General features: G+C 53.4%; 1 protein-coding gene across 1 annotated transcript in view; it reads right to left on the bottom strand.

Moving 5' to 3' along the window:
* Positions 1-9,344, bottom strand: part of NALF2 (NALCN channel auxiliary factor 2) — a 31,903-nt gene that overhangs the window by 7,974 nt on the left and 14,585 nt on the right. The window contains exon 2 of the mRNA XM_042807411.1: positions 502-673. Coding sequence (XP_042663345.1) covers positions 502-673 — 172 coding nt within the window. The remainder of the gene's footprint in view (positions 1-501; positions 674-9,344) is intronic.

The following is a 9,344-nucleotide window of genomic DNA, read 5'->3' as shown; positions in this document are numbered from 1 at the left end:
GGAGCCAGCCCCGGTGCCTGCCAGCCACACACCGCGGGATGGGCAGAACCTGAGAACTGGGACACCCAGAGACCCCCCGGGACTGGCTCTTGACAAGACTGGGAGTCTGCACAGACTGGCAACCAGAGACCACAGCCATGGGGCGTGCTTGGGACTTCCCAAACACTGCCTGGAGTGGTTAAATGCCCCGGTCCTGCTTTAATCCCGTCACCTTAAGCCCCTTACAGGCCTGCTTTAGCTTTCAGTTAGAGGTAAGGCTTTCATTTCCTGCAGTAAGCTGTCAGGCTGTTGCCGTGTCCCCCTTAGCCACTTACACCTCACCCCGAGATGAGGCTGTGTTTCAGCAGTTGGGTAGTGCCTCACGTGTTCCCACGCTGTACCTCTTCCCCCTCCACCCCAAAAAAACCTTCAAAATCTGGCGCGTGGCTCATCAGCACCCACCCCTGCCCCATCCCCCCCGGGGTGTGCGGGAGCCCGGCCCCGCTCCCCGAACCTCCTTACCCGTACAGATGAAGCCAGGCAAACCTCCATAGATCAGCTCGTCATTGTCCGGTAACACAAACGGGCACCTGGTCTGCACCTCCAGGCAGTATTGCTTGCATGGGATCCGGTGTCGGCACTGCTGTTGGGTCACGTTGAAATACTCGGAGCACAGCCAGGCCTTGTAGACAGCCTAGGGGAAGCCAGCGAGAGGGACACGTCACCTCCCCAAACACCGGGGCTGCCGAAGCATCGCAGAGACACGGGGTAAATGGGGAAGGAAGAACTCGGCTCACGTAAGAAATGTGTGTCAGTACGTCGGGGTAGCTTAATGAGCTCACTAATCATTTAAAATAAAATGCTGAAGGGTTGGGACTGTGGAGCTCATCTAACATTCTAAATCCACCACAAAAATAAAGCGAGTTAACTGCATGGACTAATATCCCGTACAGACAGGCTCTGTGACAGACTGTGGTGACTCTGCCAAAACCGACGGCCTGAGAGCTCAGTCCATCACATGAGAAATTCAAGCACTGCTTATCCCCCATCCCAGAGCATCTTCCTCCTCCCCAAGACACCCCATCACTCCCCCGGGACAGGGCAGGGATTTATGCTTCCTCTAAAGCACTTTGGTCCCTCCTGACTCTGAACATGGAACAGCGAAACAGACCATGGGCTGATCTTTATTGGAAATTTCTGAAGGTCTCTGACTGCCAGAAAAGCTGTTGGCCAGAAGCAGTCAGGCACTGCTGGGACGTGGCAGCCTCAGGCTCATCCCTGTTTGCCACCAAATAACATCTTCCTCACCTTCTCCACTCATCTACCTGGTTCTGGGGAGGATTCCCAATTCACAGAAATCCGGCACTTGACACGCTGTTGGCTCGAAGACGCAGACCTTGTGGGGAACACGTCCGTTTTACAGGCACACTTTAACATTCGAATGTACCCCACAGCGGTACAGAAGCCCCTGTGCGCTCCGCTCGCCTTTCCACTGCTTAGAGCTGTGCTTGGCGACACTTCCAGAAGCAAAAGCAACCTGGGGGTTCACCTGTGGGTGTAAGGCTGTGCCATAAGCCCTGCCTCTCCAGCCTGTCCGGTGCCCAGTCCCCCTCCCTCGGGCCCACCACCACTGCCACAGCCACTCGTGAGCTGGGGGGAGAAAGCTGCTTTCCTCTGCAGCTGACTGAGATCACCTTCCTCAGCAAAAAACAGTTCTTCCCTTCCACCCTCCGTGTGTTCGTGCCCATCGCAGCCAGCTGGGCACAGCCCAGATGGCTTTGGTTAAGACCATATCTCCCGCATCCCCCCTTATCTCCCAAGCTTCAGGCACGGGTGGAAATTGTTTGTCTTCGCTCGCTGTAAAAGGGAGGGAGATCTCCCGTTTCTCATGGCGAGCAGTCATTCCTCAGGCTGCTGGAAACCCCTGACACCGCTGGGAAGAGCAGCACTCTCCGTGGCGCTTCCAGCTCTTCTATGAATATTTCTAGGCACTAGTGACAGAGTTAAGGTCATGTTAACGACCACATCCAACTTCCTTTGAAACCAACTAGAAAGGACTCCCCACGATTCAAAGGGAATGAGTTTCCCTCCTCAGCCTGCTTGGAGAAAACCCCACGCTCCTCCTTCCAGCTGCATTTTTATTTTCTGAAGGCTTTAAAAACATCACTTCTTTGTTTCCCCATGTTTCCATAGATCCTTATCATCATTTGTTTGGACCATGGTAGTGTCTCAGGATTAAAGCTGGTTGAGAAATTCTTGGCAAGTTATTTTAGTTTCTTTTTTTTTTTTTTTTTTCCCCTGGAAAATGCCAAATCATGAAAACCAGAATGGAAGCATGTTAGTTTTGGTGAAACTTTCATCACAAAAAGTTTAATCAGGACCAGGACACAATATATGGAGCAAGCCTTTCAGAGCAGTCAATAGCCCTGTGGTCAGGGCTTTCAGCTGAGATGTGGGAAATTCAGCTGTGGTCCTGCTTTTTCTCCCTGGCCCGCTGGATCTTAATTACTTAGACAAAGTGGAACGGCTCCAGAGAAGGGACTGACTGCAATCAGGCTGCGAGGACACAACTGGGAGAGAGAGCTCTGAGGGCTGGATATGCATCTGCCCAAGCGGATTCCCCCCAGGCCGAGGAGGAGGAGGGGAGATGGGCAGGGCGAGCACAGCCCGTGCTCCAGAGATGCCACAGCCCCAGCCACAACACGTGTCCTCCGCACCAGCCTCCGCTCCCTTGGGGACAGTGCTGGGAGCAAGACGGTGGTGGAACAGCGAGGAGGACACAGAAGAACCCTCAGCGGGGTGGAACATGATGCTCTGCAAGTGCAATGAGCTTTTCTCCTTTGAGAAAGCAGCATCTATCACTGCTCTGCCTGGGACTTCAATAGGGCATAAAGGAGGGTTAGATGTCTCAGTGGACACTGACACCTTATGATAGACGGGACGGAGAAACAGAAGGTATAAAACAGACTCCAAACCATCCACCGACTGTCTGGGACTTAGCCAGAGAGGATGTATCCTTCCTTCAGACCGAGGACTTGCCAAGTCCCTTCCCTGACACAATGCTGTTATTTACACGTGACTACAGACACGCGTAATCTGGAACAAACCGGAGAGGTCCCTGCCTCAAAGAGCTCGCACCTGCAAAGACACACTACGTGACAGCCCGAAACATGGGGATGCCTCTGGGAGGGACATACCAAGCCATGAAGCCCCAGGAGAGTGGGCAGCCGCCCCGCAGGCAGGGGCACCCCGCTGGCAGGGGGTCTGGCTCGCCTGGCTGAAGGCGATGCCCTCCCCTTCTCCCTGCTGAGAGGGCTCGGGCATCCCACCGCAGCCCGCCCGGCTGGGCAGGCACACAGACCTGCCCCCAGCAAGCACTCCCGTGGAAACTGCTACGAAACGTGTTTTCCAAAGAGCTTTCAGGCCTATTGGAGATTTAAGGCATTTGGGGTGGGGTGAATTTCCTTAATTTCAGTCTTCTAAAAATTAGTTGTTGTTTTAATTATTAGTAATTACCTGAGTTCGTTATTTGGGCTGCCTTCATAGGCAACAGAAAGAGGGCATGCTGCGAACAATGCAATCCTCTAAGGCACCGAAGTACCCCGAGCACCCAATGGTGAGGGGGTTGGAGCTGCTGCTCTCTTTCCCTGTTGACTGCAGGGGATTTCTGACAGCCAGCGTCAACTAGCTGCTTGAATTTTAAACGGCAGAAGTTGGGTGGGATGAATTCTCCCCAAACTCATTAAGTTTTCCGCATTGAAAACTGGTTGCATTAACTACACCACAAACAGCCTGAAAATTGAAACGAGTCACAAACGGGAAAGGGATTCAGTCTGCAACATGACCGACAGCCACAGCAGCGCGTGGGGCCAGGGGTGGGTGCTCCCCTCCCTGGGGTGAACACCGGTGCGAGGCTGCTGCCTCATGCTTCCCCGGGGCCCGAACCACGCGCCGGTGCCAAGGGGACACAGAAGTGCTGCACGTGGGCCCTCACAAGCGATGTCCGCAGGGTAACTGCTCCCTAAGGACAAGGTCACCTGTCCTCCCAACCCAGCTGCCCCAGGGGACATCCCCGAAGCCCAGCACAGCCCGCACGGACCCGGATGGGTACCGCTGGTGTGCCCAGCCCTGTCTGCCAGCCCCAAGGGCGCTGGGACCACATGGGACACACCGAGTCCATCCTTCCAGCTCAGCCTGTTTTCCAGGCCCTCATCCAGCTTCACGTCAGACATCTCCATCAATGGGGTTTCCTCGCATTTCCCAAGGAGGTTGTTTTACCACTGAAAACACTTATCTCACTGCCTACAAGTTTTCCTTCATACTTGACCTACATTTTTCCATCCAAAAGTTCATTCCCTTCAATCATTCCATAAACCATCTCTCTCTCTCCTCTCTGTTTACACATTTCTAATATTTGCAGATGTATCACGCTTCCCCTTTAGTCATAACTTAGGCAAGCTCGACTGATTTACTCTCTCACATTTCCTGCAAGTCTCCCTCCCAGCCCTTCAATCATCTCTGACTCTCCCCCGCGCTGTTTCCAGGCCCTGGTCGCATTCACAGCTCCTGCCTGGGGACATGGGAGCCTGGTGAGGAGGGATGCTACACCAGGTCCCCTGGCAGGGGACTGTGGCTGTCACCTGCACTATCCCAGCCCCGGCTTTGGGCTGCAGCAACCCACACTTCGGTCCCATGGGCAGAAGGGGCAGCTGGCACAGGAGGCTCCCGAGAGCTTGGCAGGAAGGAGCTCTGGCTCATCTCACTCTCCAGCAAAAACACAGCTTGCACATGCAGACTCTGCATGCATCTGCGTGTTTTTCCCCTATTATGTTTCCGTTGACTCCTATGAGGGAAGTTTGGTAGAGGGCTGGGGTCTCAGACAACAACTTTCCCATGAATTTAGTGAAAATACTGAGTGAAGCGCTGCAAAGAGCTGGTGATACCTTAGCCACCGGAGAGGGCAGAGGAGGTGCTCTTACCCAGAAACTGTGAGCAGGCACCAGGATTTCCTGGGTGCCTTCCCTTTTCCCTTTCCTATCCAGGGCACCCGACTTCCCAGAGGGAAGTCACAACCAGAGCTGGCCCTCACCTTGCCGGGCTGTGGATCCTCTGGGTGTTGCAGCAGGCATTCCCGCCGCTGTGTGTAATGGAAACTGCCCGTGTCTGCTCAAACATAAAGACAGCAAAGACCGGCTGGTGCAACAGGGCTGGCAGCTGCCCCACTCCACCAGCATCAGCCTGAGATGCGGGGCAGATCTCTAGGAGACACCAGCATCCTCCTGTCATGCACCTGCAAAGATCAGGCAAGAAGCAAACTCCCCGGGATGCTCAAGCAGCAGCCTTACAGCTTTGTTTTTTCAACAGCTTTCTGTATCTCTGAGTTTACCCCATGCAACCTGCTTTCCCTTGCTGTTACAAAGGATGTGTGAGGATTTAGGACAGGAAGAAATTTATTCTCTGCTTAAATCAAGAGAGAAAGCTCGCTGTTTTCCATCCTTGCCCTTTATAGTATCTTCAGGAAGTGAGTTTTGTTGCAATCAGCATTTCTTCCATTCTGTTTTTGCTTTTGGCTGATCTCCAGGCCAAGTAAATATAAGTGACCTGAACTCCAAAAAGCTCTATTTTGGTGTACTCTTCTTGCATTTTTAGCTCAGATGACTTGCTAGATGACTCCGAGAAAGCACAAGGAGTTTTGCTGCCTAGGAAAGGGGCTAACTTCGGACACCCAATTTATATGTGAGGAGGAGGACAGGCTATCTATCTGCATCTGAAATTTGCAGGTGTGCTGAGATACCCCATCATAAAACACATTAAAAAGAAACAAAATGAATTGGATTTCTAATAGCTATCTAATTAAGCTACCTGTCTGCTCACACTCCTACTGCTATCTGAAAGCAGCAGAGGGACGGCCTTTTGCAGGCACTTCTGTGCCAAATTGAGTAACTTGCTGCCTGCACTTCTCCCACTGCCTCCTGTCAGTACCAGGATAGCATCCCCCAGCTTTTCAGAGTCAAACAGCTTTTCCAGAGTCTTTCTGCATTCTCAGTATTTCTGCACAACATAACATACTCATTTTTTAAAGTAATTTTGCCATTTCAATGCCAGTCTAATTGCTGCCAGTATTTTGTAAACACTGGCACTGCCTGTTAAACCACCCCAGCTAAATTTTGGGAGAGCCAAGGGGCAGGGATGGAATAGCATCCTTGGGATGCAACACCTTTCCAGAGGATGCAGGGCTTGGGATAGTCTGGATGCCCGCCAGGACCACCAGCTGTAATTAACCCTACGAGCTGCTGTTTTCCCATTAGAGCAGGAATCAACATTTGGGAAGTTTTCCCCAGGGTGGGAACCCTGCTAGTGGCACCAGGGGCCAGCCCAGCCCTAACAAACCCTTCTCTTTAATTAGGGGGCAGAGGCTGGGGCAGCATCCCCAGCCCAGCACCCACTTCTCCAGACCAGGGATTTGCAGACCAGAGGGGGAGGAGGATAACAAGGGTAGAGAGGGAAGCGGGAAGCCTTCCCCTACAAAATAACCTCATTCTGCACAGAAAAGCCAAGGCTTGGTGTTCTCCCTCTGCTAACCTCACGCCTGAACAAGGTGGGGAGTTCACCCATCTGATTGCTCAGGGGCACCCCCCACCCGCACTGCACCCACCGAGGGGACGCCCAAATTGCTGACCAGCAGTAATAAGCTGTTACACCAGCTGCAGGCAAATTGGATGCTTTAGGAAACCGAGTGTGAGTTTATAGCTTGGCAAAGCTGCCCAGGGCTATATTTAATTGCAATAATATTGGGCTCTGCTGACTAATCTGAGGAAGCGCTGGGGTCAGCTCTGGAAGGAGACCCAGGAACGTGCTCGGGCCGGTGGCTGGGGGTTCACGCTGGAAGCCGCTGGGCTCTGCTGTCACGACTCTCTTCCTTTTTCCCTTTGTTGCCGCTGAGGCCATAAGCAACTGTGCAGGGCTGGGGTGATGCAGGAGCATCCCACATGCCCCCACCAGGCTCACTGCTCCCTCAGACCAGACCCCCATCACACCAGGGAACCTGCCCAAAACCCTCCTCCCCAAACCGCCCCTTTCACATGCACCTCGCTCATCAGGACACGGCGTGCACCCAGCCATCAGCTTCCAGGTGAGAGAAGCAAATCCCTGTCTGCCCCTGCCAGACCTGCCCTGGCCAAGAGCCGCTCCCTCCCCTCCCGGAGCGGTTCCTGGGACTCACGTTTCCATCATGGCCTGAGAGGAGCATCTGGAGTGGCTGTGCCTCATTAATCTTGGACACAGGGAAATGAGTACTGCTAATGAGCCGCTCGGGCATCCCTCCAAGCTCTGGCACATCAGGATGCAGCACGGGAAGCAGGATGCACAGGAGGGGGGCAGAGAAGAGCCCCCTTGGATAGCAGAAGATTAAGGGAATGCTAATGTCCATGGCCGGCCAGGAGTCGTCACAAACACAAGCTGCAATGTCCAATTACCAATGTATTCAATTACTGCTGCCTACAATTCTGACATTAACAATGTTGAGCTTTTTAAGCAGTTTTTTTTTTTTTTTTTTTTTAATAGCCTTGCCATAGGCTGCTCTAACATCATATCTGTAACAGCTGTTTTTTAGGTAACTTCTTTGATAGTTCTGAAGCTGCATTATCCCCGCCTTGCCACGTTCACACATTCTGGTTTGGGAAGGGGGGTGGGGGAGAACCAACCCAACCCCAAAACCCAACAACTGTGTGTGATTATTTAAAAAAAAAAAAAAAACAAAAACCAACTCTTTTTACTTTTTTTTTTTTTTTTTTTTTTTTTAATATAAAGTTGACTTGCGCCTGGTGATGACAGCGCTGGAGACACAGATCCTCCGTTTCACAACCAGGGGAGCTGAGGGCCGGGTTGCCGCTGCCCATTGTACCCTGGCACCGTAGGGCACGGAGGGGAGTCAGCGTCTGTGGCTCCGGGCACCGTGACGGAGGTTGCCAGCAGCAGGAACGGCGTGAGACGGGGCCGGGCACTCGGTGGGAACGGGGCCAGCCACACGCAGACTGGGGGGTGCTGGGAACAGCACCGGTGTGAACCCCGGCTGCTTGTCAGAGCCAGTATTCCTCAAACACAGCTGGGAACACCGTGCCGTTGGACTGGCATCCCACCAGGGCTGGCTGGCCTGTGCCTGCACTGGGATCTCCGCTACCTTGTGGCCCACCCCTCCCTGAGGTTTGTTTTCCCATTTGTTTCTCCCCAGCCACGCCGTGCACGACGCCAGTCTGCATCCCGGCTCGTCACCCCGATGCTGTGACCGCACGGCGTGCCGGGGCAGAATGAGTGCAGGGGGGCTGTGCCTGGTCTGGCACCAACCAGGCTCGTCCTGAGGGGGGGTGCTGGGCAGGGGAACCCCATTGTTCCACTGTGCTCCCCAGCCGTGGCTTCCCACCCATGTCCATTGACCTCACTGATGAAGTCACTCCTAAATTACCCGGGAGCAACTGAAGTCAGAGCTACCAGCTCACAACCCCATCGTGACTTCATGAAGCAGCTCACAGTTTTTAGCACTTTGGTTTTAATTCCCAGTTCTTGGATTAAAGAGACTATGTGAATGACCATTCTTTTATAGGGGAAAGAAGTCCCCCAAAATGACCCCCTCTCTGAGGTACTCAAAACAAGCCTGAGACACACAACTCTCTAACCACTCATCTTTCAAAATCAGCTTGGAAGTACGACCTCCATGCACCTTATACCCTCAAAGCCCAGGTAACAATCCTGTGTGCTAAAGTTCATGATATTGGGTGGCTCGACACACGCCCTGGGGACACCCGGAGCAAAGGACAGGAGAACGAGCATCTCAAGCTGCCTCTGCAAACACACGCACACCTTCAACAGCCACGGGTGTGCTGGGCCAGGGGCAGTGCCAGGCACTGGTTAACAGTGCCAGCTCCCAGCCCGGGGTGCAATCAGCGGATGGGCACCCCATTTATAGGCTCATATCTTTGCTAATCTGCTCATCGCAACCGAGGGCTGCTGTAGGCAGAGGCCAGGGAAAAGCCTGATCTCATCCCAGCAGATGCAACTCTCACCTTGGAAGAAACCCAGGAGGAAATGCCCGTTAATTGGGGTTTGTACCGAAACGGGAAGCATCCCGGAGTAGCAGCAGTGCTCATGGCCTTGCCTCGGGCCCCAGCCGGGAGGGACTGTGCTCAGGAGACACAGCACTTGGCATCCCAGCGCGGCTGTGTGGCTGCATCTATCTATCACACAGCAAGCAAGACAAAAAATAATTACACTAATTAACATCACAGCTGGACGAGTGGAAAGGCAGTGACCAGCGCCAAGCCCCCTTGCTCTCCACAGCTGGTACCCGTGTGCCTGCGTGCTGCAGGTCC

Source organism: Tyto alba, unplaced genomic scaffold (assembly GCF_018691265.1).
Source record: "Tyto alba isolate M040663 unplaced genomic scaffold, T.alba_DEE_v4.0 Super-Scaffold_5, whole genome shotgun sequence".
Taxonomy (NCBI): domain Eukaryota; kingdom Metazoa; phylum Chordata; class Aves; order Strigiformes; family Tytonidae; genus Tyto; species Tyto alba.
This window is presented reverse-complemented; position numbering and strand designations above follow the sequence as displayed.